At 36.0% G+C, this 20837-nt stretch overlaps 1 protein-coding gene across 1 annotated transcript; it reads left to right on the forward strand.

Moving 5' to 3' along the window:
- The first annotated feature begins 1609 nt into the window (after window positions 1-1609).
- LOC103957952 lies at window positions 1610-7304 on the forward strand. Its single transcript, XM_009370177.3, has 3 exons — window positions 1610-2105; window positions 4266-4513; window positions 6805-7304. Exons 1-3 carry the CDS (start codon window positions 1832-1834, stop codon window positions 7159-7161), a joined length of 879 nt encoding a protein of 292 aa, XP_009368452.3. The 5' UTR covers window positions 1610-1831; the 3' UTR covers window positions 7162-7304.
- The last annotated feature ends 13533 nt before the right edge of the window (window positions 7305-20837 follow it).

A 20837-nucleotide genomic window follows, 5' to 3' on the forward strand; every position in this document is an offset into this window, starting at 1 on the left:
TTACGAGTCAGAGGCTCAGGGCCAAAGTAGCATAGAAAGACCCAAGATGACTTTGAAAAAGACTCTAAGAAAAAACTTGGACTACTTGAATCTAACGGAACACATGACACAAAACTGAGCGCAATGACGTTCTAGGATTCATATAACCAACCCCATATAGAGGGATAAAGATTTGTTGTTGTTGTTGTTCATGAGTTAAAAACGTGGCAGTAATTTGGTCGTTACTGCTCAGCAAGCATGACAGATAAAAAAGTATCGTTTTCTTTCTCTTATGATTTTTTGATTCGACATAGTGGGTTGCTAAAAAAATTCAAATTCCTTTTCTTATTAGCTTTTCTTCTTAATCGTTGTACTTTGAACGTACTATTAGCAGTGCATTTTATTCAGATGTTTCATAGACATTGGTGTTTCATGCATGCAGGGATCTTACAATCTTAAGATGACAATCGAGGATGAATAGAACCAAAAGTTGTCTTGCATCAGTTTTAACTTCAAAATTGTGTTGCAATCTCTTGTGTCTTTGAATTGAGATTTGCCATGTCCGTGTCCTTGTTTTTTGAGGTTTTCCGTGTCGCCTTAACGTTGTATCTGTGTCTATGCAACATAGTCTGCTAGTTGAGCACCCAATGCCTAGTGCTTAGGTTTAGGCATTGTTCTTGATTGGTATGTACCATAAAACCAAATGTGTATATAAAGCGTCTTGGTGTTTTGCTACCTGTAGGGATCGAGTCGAATTCCATTAGTTCTGCATGTATTTTTGCAGAAAATCAAATTAAATTGAGAACATTTTAACTGTACGATTCACATAAAAGAAAACATTGTCATTGGTAAATGCAAGATGATCGACGAAACAATAATCAATGAACAAAGCCACTAGCGGTCTCATGCCATTCGTCTTTGACACTAAATTATATTGGTCGTTGTGTAGGTTTACTCAAATTCCTCTACGCCAAGATCAATATGTTTTTATTTATTTAGCTATATTTTTACACTAATAGGGTGGGGGAATAAATTGGTTGCTAACTCACCATTCGTGACATTCCTATTGAACGTAAAATTTCTCACTTACAAGTGAACAATGACTTAGACTGGAGAACCAAGTGGCCCCAAAATCTATCTTTACTCATATGTGAAATATTATAGGTTTGATTCTTAATAAAATAATGATACCAAATTATAATTAGTTTAGGGAATTGTTATTGGCACTCTAAAAATCTCATTCTACCTTCAAATTTTCTATATTTGGAAAGAAAAATACACTTGTGAAGAGTGTAGAATAAGATTTTGGAGTGCCAATAACACTTCTCTTAGTTTTTTGTGGGACTTAAACTCAAATCTATGAACCCCAAGATTGTTGTTTTAGAAAGCATGGCAAAATAATATGGAAGTAGAAAGCCGAAGCCACTGAACCGGACCTGATACAAACCGTTGTCGCCCTCCTCTTTGGATCCTCTTTGTGAGGATTTCAGGAATCACTTCATCATCTTCGTTTATCTTATATCGTGTGGTCAATTTTTATCAGGTACTTTTTGTGTTTAATTTTAAATAAAAAAATTTAAAATATTTTTTGATGGCAGAATGACAAATGAACGATAAAGTGAATCCCGATTTCACAAAGAGGATACGGATAGATCCTATTCCATGATTTTGGGCCACAACAACCCAGTAGGCCCAGTCGATTCAGCTTATGGTTTGGCGTGTATATATATATATATACACACGACATTGCGCGCCATCTGTTTGATGAAATGGCTGAATGAAGTAGGCTGCCATAACTGATCTGAATTCGCACTCTGTTTGTTTGGTGCAGTTTTGAAATTTGAGAGGTGAGATGATGAGAAGGCAGGGGCAGGGACGGGGACGGGGACAGGGACAGTATGGTGATTCGGGTGCGAATGCGTATGCGGCCGGTGCTCCGATGCATCATATGTCCGGTCAAAGGATGGAGCACACGTCTAGTGATTTCGAAGGAAGGATGGAAGCTTTCACTCCACCTCCAGAGACGGACAATCCATTTGCAACTTCCAAATCAGACGGCCAATGGAGATGGGAAAGAGATGGATCAATGGGGTCAAATCCACTCACATCTCATATGTACAATGAAGGTAAGTACTCTCTCTCTCTCTCTCTCTCTCTCTCTCTCTCTCATATACATATACGCTGGGTTTGTTGTGACATGAATTGCTAATTCAAATGTCGAAATCTTGTTACGTTTTTGTGTTGGTTAATGGGTATAAGTCAAAATATAATCTAGATTTTAAATTAACAACCATATATTTTGTTGTTTGAAGTTCATTTTATGCTCCCGGAATGTAGTTCACAAGGGTTTTGATTTTTCCAGACCTCCATAAAAGAGGTTGGTTGTATGCCTTTTGTTTTATTTGCTAACTGCAAAACTTGATGACTTTGGCTAGACCTCTCACTCTTCTCACGAATTTGATGGAGCAATACCTGTAAACTATGCTGTGACGCTCAAGGTAGGAAAGGAGAAGCACCTAGGCAGGGTTCTTTTTACAAGAATCCAGTTATTCCTGTTATGAAGAAATCATACCATAATTGTTATGATCCTGAGTCTTATTGGACAAGGAAAAGGAATCTCTTGATACTTGTCCCCTGTTTCTTGTTGAACTTGGTTCCTAATAAGAGATAGTTATAGACTTTCCTTTACAGGATATCTCTGGTCCTCAAGGTGGATTGCTCCGAAGAAACTCTTTTTCCTAATCTGTGTCCGTTACGAAAATTAGCATATAGTCTTACTGATACTGCTACATCATTTTGCCTATTTCTGGGTGCCGTGCCGTTAAAAAGTGTCCACATCTATCTTTAGATTGGCCCCTATACCAAAACACCTCATGACAGTTCTACTTTGAGGACTCTTCTTACGGTGAGACATAAGTTCTCATTTCTTAGTGACGATTGATTATTCAAGCATCCCAATGAATTGAGAACGTAGCTACCTTTCTCCTTCTGCCATCTTCATCATGAATACGGAAGTAAGGATCTTCATTTGCCTCTTTTTCCTGACTGTACTAAGATATCATGGACAGCTCGAGCAGCTTTGTAAATCTAGGGATAGTTTGTGGAGGCATATGCCTAAACTAGAAAGGGTTGGTCCTGACAGAGTGAATTGGAACACGTGATAATAGTGAGTGTCGTCTTCTCCTAATAATTCCATTTTATTCTGGGAAAGTGATAGTAGGCTGCATGGAATCGATTTTCCCATTGAGCATCTTGGAGTTAGGGGTTGAAAACTTATGTTGTGAGAGGGTGACTAGTTGATCCAATAGCCATCCTGTAACATCAATTATGGTAAAGTTTGGCCTTTATATCCTCTCAAATGTTACCCCATCCCCTTCACCATTTATTCTGAATGGTCCCTGGAGGCTCTTTCATCACTCCGTATCTATCCTGGACACATGGACAAAGAGATCCTGGTCACTGGCTGCTCTTTTTCTTAGTCATCTGGGCTTACGGGCTCTTTTGCTTCTCCAATCTGTCCTGGAGCAACTTGTTCTCCGGGAATGCTCTTGGGTTAGAGCTCATTTCTTTCGGCTAAATGCTTTTTCCGATGGGCCTCAATAGCTAATATAGCTACATCAGTTGGCCTATTTTTGGTGTTTGTGCCGGCAGCAGCTCTGCTCATATTAACTTTCCGTAGGCCTCTTTTTTTGCAACTCTTCATGTACTCCGTCCTAGACTTTAGCAAGATTCAAACTTAGTTTTATTCTATCTAATTCCTGGGTTGCATGATTTGTCGTTTAAGCTCTCAGGTGTTGTCTTGAGCTAACTCTTCAACTATTTGTTTAATCAGCTAATTTGACCATATAGTTTAATCTGTGGTAGTGCACATAAGAGATAAATGTTGCCATGTTAGAAACATAAATAGTACATATGTACCTCAGTTTAGGAAAATAATGAAACTGATCCTGATGTTTGGGGAGAGGGTTTGGGATTGATGATATGGCTTTTATTAGTTAAAATTAATGCTTGTTAGTAAATACTGAGGAAGAATTATGGTTGAGACACATAATTCCAGGAAATTTTGGAACTCAACAATGGTAAAACAATGGTTGATTTACGCTTCTTTTGGCTCTGCGTCATATTTTAGATGTCACATTCCCATCATTTTACGGTCAATTGCAAATGTTATAATATAGAAACTCCCACCTGAGGCAGCTGGATTAGGTGCTCAGATGAGGGCCTCTAGGTGATGATATGCCTTATGCTTTCCTGGTTGATGCTTAGTTCACATACTTGGCTTGCAGGTCAAGGAGGTGATACATCAAGATCCTATTTCCAAGGTCAAAGGACTGATTCAAAACATACTTTGGAGAAACAGAGCAACAACGATTCCCGATCTCAACCTCTTAATGAGGAGATGGACCTTGTATATGAGGACAAGCCTTCGTCGCAGACTTTTGAAGATCTTGAGAAGAAGTTCCTTGATGACATTAGAAATCTAGCCAAGGAACAAAGTGATGCGGAGAATGCGGAATATGCTAGGCATAGAGAGGTTAGTTTATATTTAATATCTGGAAGTGAATTTGCTTTTATATTTATGCCTTGGATTCCCGATTTGCTTTATTTGGGTTTTTGTGGTATATTTCCCAACCCCCCTTTTTTCTCTGAAAACAAACATATTTTTAATTTATCAGGAAAAGTAAAAGTGCATGTTCTATTAGTTAGCCTTGTCTTAGTGTGCTTACCTTATGAACTCATCTTTAAACACAACTTGAACATTCACCTAGTCATTTTCCATTCAAAATCTATTTCAGGAGTCATAAAACATAAAAAGAAACTGATGTTTCAATTGCCATAATGTGCCCCAAACACAAGCAAGCGATCATGGGCATGACTAACCCAAGCAAAGCTAGGCTTGTGCATTGCAAGTGTGGCCCCCCATGAAGCACCGATTCGTAACCGGGGTGACGAATCGCATACGGGGATGTTTTCGATTGGCCACTGATTTGCGAATCACTGAAACAACTACTTCCAATACGCGGCTGGTGCTCGCAGAATCGCCTGTGAGACGGCTGCGATACGTTTGAGCCTATCCCACTCTAAGTTAAGTTACCCAATCCCTATTAGAATTAATCTTTAGGGTTGTTATTTGATATTTTGTTATGTTATGTGCTTTGGATTTGAATCATTCAGTTGGTCAAGATGATATATTTTATTTTATTTTTTAATTTTATTTTTTAATTAACGTCTCCATGCCGTCCCCATGTATTGAAATTTTGTGTTTTCACGAATCACCAAATTGAATCATATCGTACCAGTCCCGTACCCGTCTTCGTGCTCCCTAACAGCCAAGCAGATAAACCGTTTGATATTCCTTTTTGAACCTGATTTAAAGTGGTGGGAGAGATGAAGAGTAAATGCAGATTGAATTAGCTTTATCAAGGCAATTATTAAATGAAAAAGAATTTTAGTGAAACTATGACATAAATTAGGTGAAAGATATTTCATCGTCTCTGTTATTATCTTCAACTTTTGATTTTATTGTTTCTGTCTTATTTCTGCCTGTATGGTGATCGACTGATAGATTGCTGTGAGATTTTTTTTTATATTTAATTTGTATTTTTTATTTTTTGGCTAGATGAGAATTTTACCCGAATTTTATGAGGTTAACATGCCTATAATTGACGTATATTTTTTGACTTCATGCTCATCCAATCCTTTCCTTCCTTTATTAATAGTTTTGGGATTATACATGTGTAGCTTTGTTGTTATCAGGTTAGGAAATAATGTTGCTTAAGTAACAGATTGAGCCATAGTGGATAGTAATTTTCGGTGCTTGATCCTGTAACAATCACTAGCTGGAACCTTGATACCTGTACGGGTTATCTTTTGCTTCAAAGCTTATTTTCACTGTTTTAGAACAGGTATCTTTTTTCTGCAAGTCCTAGGGATAGAACTGCCAGTTAACTCCCCCCTTTCCAAATCCATTTAAAACTGAGTACAGTAACAAATGCTTTTTATGGGATCTGTTACTGTTTGTATGTAAGTTGAATTAATTGGTCCAAATGGAAGGAGAAACAAGGAAATTCAGAACTTCATATACATACATTTGGACGCCGATTATAGATTGCTGAACCATTGCTATTAAATTCTTCCGGGGCAGTAAAAGTAGCAAAACCTGAATGTCTTTTTACTATTTGGAATGTGAGAGCAAACCTTTATGACACATCATTGCGAAACTAGCTCATATACAGTTTTCCTGGATGGGTCTGGATATGTGTGCTTGAGACTTCTTCGGACTTAGATTTGTGCAGAAGTTCTTCATGGATGGTATTACTCTCCTTTTCATGTTTAGTAATTCTCCTGTCCTTTTTTTCCAAATAGAGAAAACTCAAAAGCCATCATTTGAGCCCCAAACTCAGGGTTTAGATATATTTGAACATGGTTAGGTATTCTCTGATGCCCTACGAATCAAACTTATGCCTTGTGAAAGTATATTTTCCATCTACTCACCAGATGTATTTCGGATTATAGTTAGTTTTCTCAAGTCACTAAAACTGGACATGGCTGTGGCCACCACTTCCGAAACCATAGAACTGTTCTTATTAGAGGTTGCAAAGTGTGGATAACATGTACTTCTGGCAATGACATTTCTTTTCCTTGGATAGAATACGACCTAAAAGGTTTCAATGTTTTGCGTGTTCTTTCCTTTTTCTCACATCCTATCTTTAACTGAGGACGAGGATTTATTTCATGCTTTTATTCCATGTAGATAGATAATAGATGTTCATTTGTCTTTGTTATTTGTATCTTACATGTAAGTGCATCGTGATGGGTTCTCAGAAAATTGGCGCTGTCAATGCTCAATACCAAGAACAGCTAGCATCACTTCGGTCACGGCATGCTAAACTCAGAGATGAATTACTTGAGAGGGAATCAAATGCCCGACGACATCAATACCAGCAATCCGTGATGGATCGTTACCCGAACAGCAGCATGGTCCCCTCTGATCATCGTGGGTACAGTGGACCTGCAGCCTCGGCTCCTGTTGGCGAAGCACGCCGAGGCTATAATACTGATCAATATGATTCATACAATGAGCGAGCTCGATTTCTTGGAGGTTCTCGGGATCATGGGTTTGAGTCTAGAGGTCCATATCCCGGTGGCCGAGTCTATGATACCGGGTCACGGTACTACTGATTCAGCGTGTATTTGGTCAGGCAGCTTAATATACTAGTAAGATATTAACTGTGATGATGTTTTAACTAATTTTGCAGTGTCATTTTGGTATGATGTTTTCCAGATGCTGCTATTTGATGTCTAGCAAATAGATTCGAGACTAACCAATCATCCCCTCTCAGTGGCCCAAACGTATTGAGAAGTAACATATCCCCTTTTTTTTTCTTTCCTTTTTTTTTTTTTTTTTTTTTTTTTTTTTTTTTTTTTCTTTTTTTTTCTCTTCTTTTTTTTTTTTGGTGTGTGGGATCTTTGGTTTTTTCTTTCACGGGGAAGCACGTAGTTTTCTAATTTTATAGTTGGGAGATTTTCGTATCTTTTTATTTTTATTTTTATTTTTTATTTATAGAAAACTAATGAAAAGAGTTGGAAATTTTTGAGTTTTAACGCTAAAGATAAAATAAAGAGTAAAGTGAATAGTATTAGGATTGACTAAATGAACAGTACCAGGAGTTTTTCTTTAAAGTTTCTTTTTTTTTTTTCTTTTTTATGGCTACAATACTTATACATATACAAGCCCTTTAAGGGAAGGGATTCGTATTTTTTTTTTTTTTGAAAAAATAGGGATGGGGCCCAGACAATTCAAAGACAATTCAAACCATCTATTTTGAAAGTATCGATTCATAAATTATCTTTGCAAAAATTAAATTAAATCTAAAATCATTTGCTTATTTAATTATCATGATGAAATTTCAATGTTTCTTAGAGAACAAAGTGTTCGTTAATTTTTTTGAACTCATTTAGATGCCTAATATATTATTGATTTGGGTAATATTTTGTAAAGATGATTTATGAGGTGTAACTTAAAAAAATAGATGGTTCGGATCATCGAAGTTCAATTTGGTGTGTGCCCTACAACTAATCTCTATTTTTATAAAAATATGAGGATATTTTACCTTAAAGGCTTCCAATGCATATATATCTAATCCAATTACCATTTCAACGGTCGGATAGTGATTCTTTCACATGAATTATATTTGATTGTCAAATGATGATTATACTAAATACATGTAAATATTGTAGCCAATCTCATATTTTAATTTATTCTTTCCTTTTCTTTTGGTTAAAAAAATGAGTGATGCTACAGACACCAAATTTGTGTGATGTGACACATTTTACATTATATAGGCACATTTGAAACTGATTTTAAAATGGTTGAAAAAGCTTTTGGTGAAATTTTTTTTTTTTTTAAAACTAATCGTTAGTTAAAATGCAAATGAATCATGAAAACCACTTAAAGTACTTCTTGCAAGAAGCACATAATGGATTCTTCTTGTAGGAAGCACTTCAAACTGCTTTGGAATCTAAAAACATTTTCTCTAAAAATACTTTTAGTCATCTTAAAAGAACTTTTGAACAAGCCTTATACTCTAAACGGTCATCCTCTTTCCACTTTGACCTGATAATTTTCTGCAAGACCCAATAACACATCATGAAACGACACTAAATAACGGGTTTTGTGTCAACACGTTAATTAATTGGGTCATCCGTTAATAATGGGTTCTAACATATTTACTGGCGAGAAACCTGTTGAGAAAAAAATTAGTTTGATAATTTTTAACTAAAAAAACCTTACTAGTTACCAAAATAGCTAGTATTTAATATCACATAAGTAAGATTAAAAAAATTCCAAAACAAATTTATAATATCAACGCAACTTAAATATACAAAAGCACATTAAAAAAATCTTAATAATTAATTTACTAGTATAAAAAAATGCGAATGCTCATGATCTCTGTGACATCCCACATCACCCAGGGAAGTGATCCTTAAATGTATATTCTCATCCCTACCTAGCACGAGGGCTTTTGGGAGCTAATGGCTTTGGGTTCCGTTGGAACTCCGAAGTTAAGCGAGAAGGGGGCTAGAGCAATCCCATGATGGGTGACCCACTGGGAAGTTGCTCGTGAGTTCTCAAAAACAAAACCGTGAGGGAATGGTAAGCCTAAAGTTGACAATATCGTGCTACGGTGGTGGAGCGGGCCCGGGTACTAGTCCTGCCCAGGCCGGGATGTGACAATCTCATCCTCTATACTTTAACGATGTGCACATCATCGTTTAGATTTTTAATACCCAACAATAGGGAGTCAAAGCTTTCCATCATTCAGCAGAGGAATAGTTCCATGGTATTTATCATCCAACCATTAATTGGATTTTCTATCATGATAAACCATGATTTGAGCCTATCTATGGCTATAACTATGTGATTCTATAAGCTAACAAACACTCACGAATAGTATTTCTGTGGATTCCAACATAAATAAAAATTCATAATAATTAATGCACAAGTGTGGAAATATGAAAAGAATATACAAACGCTCGTGATTACATTCGTTATGCTTAGATAATAGTTACATCGTTGTTTAGACTTTTAAAACCTTCCAAACTCTCATGAATAGTGTTTTTGATTGAAGGCAAAATTAATGAACATTCATAATAATTAATGTAGAAGTGTGAAAAAGGTAAATAATAAAAAATACAATGACTCGTAATGACAAACTTTACAACTTTCGTGAAGAGGTCAACTCTGAAATTCGACACCATAATTCATTAACCCTAGATTTATATTTAATCGTCGATTGTCGTTTACGCTCAACTTTTCTCATTGGATTTCATTTTTTAGATTTTCTTTTTTTAAAAACATGATCTTTTAACAAATGCAGAAAAATGAACGGTTCGAATCATTGGTACCACGTTTCAATAGTTTTAGAGACTTTATAAATTTCGAGCAATTTTCACTAACTGTAAAAATCTTAACGTGATATTAATGATCTGAACCGTTCATCTTTCTGCATTTGCTAAAAGATAAAAAAAAAATGATAAAATGAAATTCGGTGAGAAGAATGAAGCATAAACGTAACCGACAATCAAGGGTTAAATTTAAATCTATAAGTTATGGGATTATGGTGGCGAATTTCAGAGTTGACCTCCTCACAAAACTTGTAGAGCTTGTCATTATGAACGTTTGCGTGCATATATATATATATATATATATATATATTTTTTTTTTTTTTTACATTCTTCACAAAACTTTTATGTTTTGAAGTAATAATATTCATGTGACAATGTGGTATACAAATACTAATTTAGTATTATATTTTTCATTTGATTATTTATTGAAGTAAAATATATATTTTTAATGGATAACGGGTTAGGTTATATTACCCGTTGGTTCAAGTTGGGATGATGTCATATTACCTGTTGATTTTAACATATGTTACACAGCACGATACATTAAGATATCAGGTATGGAATTGAAAACAACATGAATGCGAAAACACGACATGAACTACTTAAGATATCAGGTATGGAATCGAAAACAACATGAATATGAAAACACGACATGAACTACGGGTCTTTGTAGTTTAATTATACTAGTAGCACAACCTCATTCGTATACATGCCATTTATGGTTCCTAAAGCGGATATTAAACGAGGAAGGTGGCCTTTGTTAAATTAAAAGGTAGTAATTTTATACACACATTTTCTCCTTATGGACAATTAACAAAATAACTTCTTGTAATTAATGTAGAATTTAGCCTCTAATACTTGTTCTTGTTTTCTCAAATTTACATTCCATGTCTCAATTTTTTTCTTAGGTTTTATAGACAAAATGGTCTTTAAGATTGGCATAACTCCTCACTTTGGTCCCTGACATTGAAAAATCAATAGAAGTGGTCCCAGAGTTTGTCCACTGTCAATCATTTTATTCCCTTTGTGAAAAATCTCCATTAAATGAAAAAAAAAAAAAAGTGGAGGGATTGACAGGACAAAAATACAATCCAATTAATAATATACACATAGTCATCTACCCTGCAATTAATTTTGGACTAATCACTATATCCTCTTATTAAGTTTATCAAATATTTATTACTTTTAGGGCGCACATCCAACAATTTATCACTCATATCAAATTAAAATTAAATAATCATCAAGCAAAAGTAAAAATATCCCACCTGACAACAACCACCTTTCTCACTAGGATTCTCCCAGCCTAACATGGATTACTATCCTTACAAGGACTTTTCTAATTAATATAAATACACCCCATGTTGGAAATGCCCTAAAGTCAAACATAAGATCATACCTTACAGACTTTTCACACATTAAACTAAACTAGTTTAATACAAGGGCAAAAAATTATTGTTTAAAAAGCTATCTCAGTAAGTGTTATACCCTTAAATGATAAGTCCAAGGAATATGTAATTAAGAGAATCTGATCTTAAAAATTTAGATTCATGAGACCTTTCTCTTTCATACACATATTCTAAACGGTTATGATTATAGGACAATCAGGCATTGGTAATCCAGATAGATCAAGTACATACTATATCTTCTCTCCCTAGAGAGTGATTGGTCTCAAGTCATCTGTGTGAATGACACCAAGACAAGTACGTAGATGGTCAATAGAGAGTTAGTCCACTGAATGTGATCAACAAGGAGTTCTCATACTCATGTCACAAGAGAACTCATATTTGAGATAGTGCAAAGGTAGTCATTTGACCTCAGACATTATAGTTGTCTTATTGTTAGGTCTTTAGTCTTTGACTGTGTTCAAGTCATTCCATTTGAGGATGTCCACGTTATAGTTGAGGTTAAACTACTTTATTGTGTGGGCATGTGAATGCATAACAAATGATCTCTAACCTTCAAATGTTGAGGGAGAATATTCTATGATATGATTAAGAATCTATGGCCAAAGTGTGCCAAAGTGTGAATGAGATTTAGGAAGACATTCCAAATCACATTCAAGGTAATCATATAGATAAAAGAATCATATTGGATAGAAGATATGAATTAACTATGAACCAAATAATGTGATCAAGTGTCTTGATTTAGAGATGGGCCTTATTGCATTGTAATCCCAAACTGAATAGGTTCTCCAACCTCTTCTGATTAGCTTGGGTAACCATGACATATTGCTAGTGTCACTCATGGTTTGTGGAAGCCCTAAAGATGAATAATCACTAAAGAGAGAATTGAAAGTAAGTTTCAAGTCACAATTGATTAGAACGAGTTCTAATCGTTCACCGCTAGCTAAAAGGAACCTAATGGATCGCACATCGTGTAAGGTAACGATTAAAAGATATAACGAAGATGAGTAAGGACAATTAAATAGTTTAATTCTATATGGCTAGAGTTAATTACTATATTAATTAATCAAACGAATATGTTCGTTTTAAACCTCAGATTAGTTTAGGTCTTGGGTTAGGCTATTGAATGGTCAAACCCATTAGCTTAAGTTGTATGACAACTTAAACACTGTAAAGTCTAGTTTTAAGTGTTTGGCTTTCCTTGTCAAATATTGTAATTGAACCATCACACATGCTCAATCCAGCTTTAGAATATACTCAAATTATGGGTTGTTGATGCTAGAGTAAATGTTCAAGAAGTGGCACATTTCAATTCAAAGGTTTGTTCATGCATGTGCATTTCATATCTCTATTTGTGTTGCATTATGTCTAGTTTGATTGTCTAGTCAATTTTGCGCGCTGACTTTCAGCTGTCTAAGCACACAGATTAAGATAGCCCACATAGGCTGATTGACACCTTTCTGATGGTAGTCAGTTTCTGGCTATTGATCTGCCTAGATCTCTTTTATAGCCGATAAGTGCCCTAAGGACGAGTTTGCTAATGGAAAATCTGACTTCCTTGGGTATATTTACTTCTAGGGTTTCAGATTTGTTCTTAGCGTTTTAGAATTTATTTGTTAGAGAGAGAGTTGCTTAAAGGCTTGAAGTTTGCATCTTCTCCATTTATGAACCCTAACTGCCAAACCTTCCTCATGCATTAAATACCCAATCATTGTATATTAGGGTTGCATTATTTTAAGACTTTGCATTTATGTATTGTTCTGGTTTTAAGCTTTAAATTCGTTTTAGACCAAGCTTTTGGATTCAAGTTAGATTCTTCCTTCAAATTTTGACTAGAGAATTTGATTGGTCAGTTGAATCCAGATTTCATATGCATATCATAAAATCATATCACATCTCTGTGCCACAAGGTGCTCAGGAAGAGATGCCACTTCGTGAAGACCAAAGGAGTCTGTCTCGTGTAAGGTAAGGTTGCACAAAGGTAAAGCTACTCTGTAGATAGGGATCTAGGAATTGAGCTTGTGTGATCTTTGTATGTACGTTTGTTTACACTAGTAGATTGCACTCAATGGAGAGTCCCTGGTTTTTTAACCCAGAGGTGGGTTTTTTCGGCAAAAAATATCTTGTGTTCAAGTTATGTTTATTGTGTCATACATCCCACACACATATACATGGTACATATATATGTTGAACATCTAAATGGTATGTGTTCACTGTTATGCTCACTTGACACATTGATAACTTGCAACAAACTACAGCCTTGCTAATTAGGATAGTTTTTGGAAATTGAAATTGGTATTTGAATGTAAGATTTATTGACTAACAAATCTATCTTAGTTGACTAGCGGGCTTGACTAGTCAGTCCAGCGGATTATAATTTTTATATACAGGTTATTCCACCTGGTACCAATTTCAAACACAAAAGGGTTCAAGGCTCTCTAACATAGTGAGGCTAGCCATAGAGAGGGTTTAACTTAATTTCAAGTTTGCCACTCAAATGTTGGTTGTATAAAAGTGAAGTCATAGGCTTAACCTCATTAGGGCTTTTATGAGGCAAAGAGAGAAAACAAACTCTTCCTTCCATATCACTTATCTCCTTCCTCAATCCTTCCTTGGTGTGGAACTTAGAGGCTCTCTCATTTGGGCACTTTTTGAGAATCCTTCTTTCATCCAAATCTAAGAAGAAATGGAACCAAGAAACAAAGTTTATCATCCATATCTAAGGAGCCAAGGGCCAAAGATGCAGAGGAATGAAGACCCTCTCATGGGTGGTTAACTTTTGCTAAGCAAAGAGATGCTTTAAAGGTATAAAGAATCTGAACTCTCTTTGTTCTTTTGAGTTGAGTCTTGGTTCACCACACATACTAGGCTTTGAATTTCATGGTTTAATCTTTGTTTTAGAGTGCTTACAAGCATACTTCTGATATTTAATTGTTAAATTCATGTATTATGTTGTTCAATGAACTTGGTTTATAAAAAAAATTTCCTTCACCCCCTAGGTTTCATATAAAAGGTATCACATACATATTCTCTCTAGTCCATTGCTTGAGTTCTAAGGGTGCGTTTGTTTGCCCTTGGTTAGCATCACCGAACTGGATTAGCTTAGCTAAGATTACCAGTCTGAGTTTGCTGTGAGCAAGGACTTACTTTAATGAAACTAAGTGGGACTCGTGTCACCTAAATCCTTCATTATGTGGTCTTAGCGAGATCCCTCTTATTGATAGGGATTTTACCGAAGCTAAAGGTAGCTTGCTTACCAAGCCAAGGAAGTCCCTTTCTTGACTTGGCCTGTGTGCATTATACCTATACCCTTTTCTCTCGAATAATAGAAAATTGGTAATCCCGTTTCCAACACTGTGTTGTTTGCACGGCTACGATGTCTGCAACCATGCGTTGTCGATCTCCATTGTCCCACGAATCCAGTCACCAAATCTTACCTTTTTGTAAATCTCATCGTCTTGCAAACCCAACTCTCAACGACCTTCGCATGTAGAACTAAGGATCCGAGGACGAAAAATGGAAGTTGGACCCGCTCTGGATTTGATCTAATACTGTAATTCCAGCTCCCCCCGTTACCCTGTAGCTCCAAGTCTCGTCAGGCCATTTACTTTAAGGCAAAACAAAACAAATTCAAGTTTCAAACTTTGAAGAAGAAGATGAAAGCCAAAGTAATTTGAGGTGAAACAGAAAAAAAAAAAAGAAAAAAAAAAGGGAGATGAGAGAGAGACAGTGGGATATAGAAAATGAGGGAGAAAAAGAAGGAGATGAGAGGAAGAGTGGCCGGAGAAAAAGAGCGAGAGGTTTTGAGGGAGGAATAGAATCTTAAACAAAAAAAAAAAAAGGTAAATTAATAATAAAATATTGATATAAATGGTTTAAATAATATAGTATTAGCGCTTCTTAATTATCTTGCTTCCTAGTCCGACACTACACTAAACACTTCACTAAATCATTCCAGCTTAGTATCTAAAGCTAATCCAGTTCGAGATGTCTGATGCAACAAATGCACCATAATAGTCTTATAGACATGACTATCAGAGAGTCCTTGATGGTAATAAGAATTCTAACTAATATTGAGTCTAAAAAATTTGGTAATTAGAATTCTAACTAATATTAAGTCTAAAATTTTTCCAAAAGTTGCCACCAACAATTGGTGGCGACGAAAGTTCCTTGGGTTAATCGACTTAGGGATTTTACCAATTTGAAAATCATTGTTCAATTATTGACTTTATAAGCATAATAAAATACAAATACAAATAAGCACTAAATTCAATTTTAACATTTAAACAAGCAAACGAAAAATTATGCAAATAACAATTAATCACAACAATGAAACAAGTCCACATATGGGTAAGTGTGACGAGTAACATAATTACATGTAATTGCTATTAACCTGCATAGTTAGTGGAACATTAGATTCCTTTTAAGTAATTTAATTTAAACTATGTAATGGAGGTTAGTCGACGTCAGTGTTTTTAATATCGGTATCGGTGAAACTATCTATATGCAAATTTGTGGAATTATTGACTGATATATTGAGTATTGATATCGGTTGCTTTCGATGAAAATGATGAAAAATTAAAATGACACTTTAGGGACTATGAAACAATGGTTTAGACGAAAAATAAGAGTTTCTTCGATATTTAACATATGTGTTAGAATTATCGATAATATCTGTCGATTTTAGCCTAAACCTAAACTTAAGAGTTTCTTCGATATGAGGTGAAATTTAGACTTCGCTCCCCCTAGTTCTATATCTTTCCCCAATTTTTTAGATATTTCCATAAAAATATCGACTATATTCAAAAAAATTTAAACACTAGTCAACTTGTGTTTTCATCTTATCTAAGCCTTCATAAACTAACGATTAGTTTATAATTACAACTATATCCACACAAATAAATTTCATGTGAACATGAACAATTGCTTAGGCCATCTCCAATGGAGATGGCTATGGGGCTATAGGCCAAGTTTTTGCTCGAAATGCCACAAAACCCAACTTCAATGGAAGACTAGGCCAAAGGATAGCCAAAAGACAATCGGGCTGGGTATGTTGAGTCCGCCTAGGAGCCCCTTAGCTCCATTTAGTAAATTTTTTTTTTTTTTGGACAAGTGTGCCCCTTTTGGTACAATCATCAACTATCTTCAAGGATAATGCTCTTATGCCCTTGGTAATGGTCCCATTGGTCTTACAAAGATAACGGCTATCTTCACTCTTGACTCCAATTAAAAGTAAAAAATCCTAGGGAAGACTAAATAATTTTGTTCTATTAATTTAATTTACTTTGCTCAAAATAGTCTTAAACTTAAGAAAGTTGAGTTGAAATATCCTTTCAAAGACTATTCCGTTATGTATTTCAACAATCAAAATTGTTTATATTTTTTTCAATTATCGCAAAAAGATTATTTTTGTAAAAAATTATCCAAGTTCAACAATGTTTAGTCATTGCAAGTGACTATTTACCACAGTGGTGGAAATGAGTTGAGTCATTTCATGATGACATGGGTTTAAACTTTGTCAGTGGCTAATATAACATCTAATCTAAAAAAATCTATCGTTTAACAAAAAAAAAAAAGGTTTAGTTATTCTTTTTAAACAATCAATATTATCACTAAGGGAGGAGGGGGTGAAATTAGCCTCACAATGAGCTAGCAATAATGTAGTTCAAATTTGCCTTTTGCGATAATCAAACCTAAGATCTCTCACTCACAAGTGAAGAAGAATACTGTTAGACTATAATACCAAGTGATTTACGTAGATAATTCTTAAAAGAGAATGTAGATACTAAATATTTTAGAACGGTGAATGACACTAAAAAAGAGTGATGTACCTAATAAAGTCAACAAATGTAGAAAAATGTAGCCATATCTTATATAACCTTATTTTAATATTTTAATGTAATTCAATTAACCAATAAGTAAAAGAATAAACTTAAAAGAATAATGTTGTAGCCTATTTTATCTAACGAGGGGAATGGGGCTGGGGGCAAGGAAACATTGAGAGAGAGAGAGAGAGAGAGAGATGTGTTTATAGAATCATAGGGGAATGTGTGTTGTTATCCCTCCTACGTAGTTCCTTTATTTATAATAATAAGGGAGAGAAGAAATCTTTCATCCCTAAGGAATACAAGTCATAATGGGAAAAGGATAACTAGAATCAAATCTAATCTAGGATTTACACCATCATACTTTAATAGGAAGTTTACAACACTCCCCCTTGAGTGTGTAAATACTCAAGGTAGATTCAGCATCATGTAGAAGTTGAGGAAGTCGACTCATCGGCATTGATTGAAAGGAACATGCTATTCTCAATAAGGTAGAAACTTGCATATGGAAGTAAGTCTCACAAAAAATCCTAAGGCTATGGCAAAAACCCGAGTAGGGACAAAATCTATAGTCTAAGGAAAAATGCATGAGAAATGAAATGTCAAAAGAAACGTCTACGGGACATCATTAGGGATATGATCAACCCAAGGTGGGTACCTTGTTAAAACCTAGTTAGGTAGCAAAAACCTAGTGGAAAAAATGCTCTTAATCGTGGGGAAAAAGAGTACATTAAGATCAAGCAAGTATACTTCAGGATACTCCCCCTGAGTTTGACATAATTCCAAAGAGAACTAGCAATTATGCATACTTATTCCTTGAACAGGCTTCTGAAATGTTATCTTAGACATTGATTTGATGAAGAGGTCGGCCAGATTATCTTGTGATCGAATTTGCGTGACTTTAATCTTTTGATGCTCTTGTTGTTAATGTGAGAAGAAGAACTTCGGCACAATATGCCTGGTGCTGTCTCCTTTGATGTAACCTTTTTTGAGATGTTCGATGCATGTTGTGTTGTCTTTATAGATCGTCATAGGGACATCAACAATGAGGTAGAGATCGTAGGAGCTTCGAATATGGCCCACAACTGCTCTCAACCAAAAGCATTCCCAAGTTGCTTCATGTAAGGCGAGAATTTCAGCATAGTTAGAAGAATTGGCAACTAAGGTCTGTTTACTTAACTTCCAAGAGGTTGCGGTGCCTTCAACGGTAAAGACATAACCTGTTTTAAAGCTGCCTTGTGCAGATCAGATAAGTATCCTGCATCGACATAACCAAAAATGTGAGAATCGCCTCGAGAAGTAGGGGGTACGACATCACTCGATGATCCGTAATGATAGAACAAGCCTAAATCTGTAGGACCCTTAAGGTAACAGAAGATGTCTTTAACACCATTCCAATGTTTGCATGTTGGTGCATTACTATATCTTGCCAAAAGATTAACAGCAAAAGAGATGTCGGGTTTAGTGCATTGAGCTAAGTACAATAAAGCGCCTATCGAACTTAGATAAGGAACTTCATGCTCCAAAATCTCTTCATCATCTTCTTTCGGACAGAAGGGATCTCGTTTTGCATCTAGCAATTGAACGACCACAGAAGTACATGAAAGCTTCGTTTTATCCTCATTAAAATAGCGCAACACCTTCTGGGTGTAGTTCGATTGATGTACTAGGATTCCATCCAAACAGTGCTCTATCTCGAGACTGAGACAGTATCGAGTATTTCCTAGATCTTTCATCTCAAATTTCGACTTCAGGTGCACGACAGTTCTCGCGAGCTCTTTAGGAGTTTTGATGAGATTCATGTCATCGACATATACTACAACTATCGCAAAATCGGAATGTGACTTCTTAATGAACACACAAGGGCATAGTTCGTTATTCATATATCCCTAACTAGTCAAATACTCACTCAGACGGTTATACCACATTCTTCCGGATTACTTCAAATCATAGAGTGAATGCCTCAGCCGAATGAGAACGTGTTCCGGGGTTTGGAAATATTTGATCCAGTCAATGTAAGTCCTTCGGGAACTTTCATATAAATTTTCGTATTTAAATCCCTATATAGATACGAAGTTACTACTTCCATCAGCTGCACACTCACTTTTTCATAAACTACCAAACTGATAAGGTAGCAAAAAGTAATCAATCCATAAACGGGTGAATAAGTTTTGTCATAGTCAATCCCAGGGTGTTATGAGAAGCCTTGCGCAACAAGACGAGCTTTGTAACGCATAATTTCATTCTTCTCATTACGCTTTCGAACGAAAACCCACTTGTAGCCAACGCGCTTCATATGTAGAGGAGTAGGAGCTATAGGTCCAAACACCTTACGTTTCCCAAGTGAATCAAGTTCAACTTGGATTGCTTATTTCTAGTTTGACCAATCGGTTCTACGTCGACATTTATTAACAGAACACAATTCAATGTCATCACTCAACACAATCTTAGTAGCTACTGCATATGTTAATGCATCATTAACGATCATCTCATTTCTACACCACACATCATCTAAGCTAGCATATTAGATCGAAATCTCACGATTCTCGGGAGGAGGATTCGTCTCTTCAAGACACTTCTGTAATCTAGAATTTCCTCATGAGTTGGATAGAATGAATAAGCGACAGCCGGATTCACGGTAGGCTTTTTAGGGGCCTGTGGCCCTTTGCCGTGGGTTTCCTTTTTCGGGGGTGTGAATTATTTGAACCAAATGGTATACCATGCTTATGTGAAGGGGCAGATGATTGGCTAGCCGCTAATGTACGTGGATCACCAAAGTTGGTGTCCTAGGCCTCCAAGAGGGAAGTCTGTCGTACATTTGGTACATCTATCTTTACAGGTGTATTCGCAGCTGGAATATGTGATTGTCACTCGTGCTAGATCGGTGAAAGCATATGACATGCTTTAAGCTATGCTCTGGAGATCTAATATGCGCTACACTTTAGTTTCAGACTGAGTGGTGTAGGGATCTAAATGAGACAAAGTGGGAGTCGTCCACGATAATTCGCGTCATTCTTCATGAGCGTTGACATTCTTATCTCCCCCTAACGATGGGAAGATTGTCTCATAGAAGTGACAATTCATGAAATGAACGGTAAACAGATCGCCTGTTAAAGGTTCTAAGTAGCGAATAATTGAAGGAGAATTATATCTAACATAGATTTTCATCCTTCATTGAGGCCCCATTTTTGTATGTAAGGGCGGCAAAATCAGCACATAGACCGCATAACCAAAAATGCACAAATGTGATATGTCAGGTTAGCATTTGGTAACCAATTGAAGGGCACTATATGGTTAGGTCACAACAGGCCTCAGGCGGACCAACATGGCTGTATGCAATATTGCATGGCCCCAAGCAGCGATCAGAAGCTTGGTACGAATAATTAACAATTGAGCAATCATTTGTAAGCACTTAATGAATGCCTTTGCCATGCCGTTCTAGGTGTGAACATGGGGTGCAAGATGTTCAACTTCAACCTCAACCGACATACAATAGTCATCAAAGTTTTAGATGTGAATTCTCTAACATTATCCAATCGAATAGATTTGATCGGATAATCAAGGTGGTGAACCCTAAGCTTGATAACCTGGGTCAACAGTTTGGAGAATACATCGTTCCTTGTGGACAATAAGTGACCAATGTGTGGAAACGTTAACCAAAACCATAAAGTATCTAAATGGTCCGCATGGAGGGTGAATCGATCCACAAATATCCCCCTGA

The sequence above is a fragment of a genome, unplaced genomic scaffold (assembly GCF_019419815.1).
Source record: "Pyrus x bretschneideri cultivar Hongxiangsu unplaced genomic scaffold, Pyrus_bretschneideri_v1 Contig58, whole genome shotgun sequence".
NCBI classification, from domain to species: Eukaryota; Viridiplantae; Streptophyta; class Magnoliopsida; order Rosales; family Rosaceae; genus Pyrus; species Pyrus x bretschneideri.

Coding starts and splice junctions, on each gene's coding strand:
- LOC103957952 (XM_009370177.3), top strand. CDS start 1,832: ATGATGAGAAGGCAGGGGCAGGGACGGGGACGGGGACAGGGACAGTAT. Junction 2,106..4,265: donor ATCTCATATGTACAATGAAG/GTAAGTACTCTC, acceptor CTTGGCTTGCAG/GTCAAGGAGGTGATACATCA. Junction 4,514..6,804: donor AATATGCTAGGCATAGAGAG/GTTAGTTTATAT, acceptor ATGGGTTCTCAG/AAAATTGGCGCTGTCAATGC.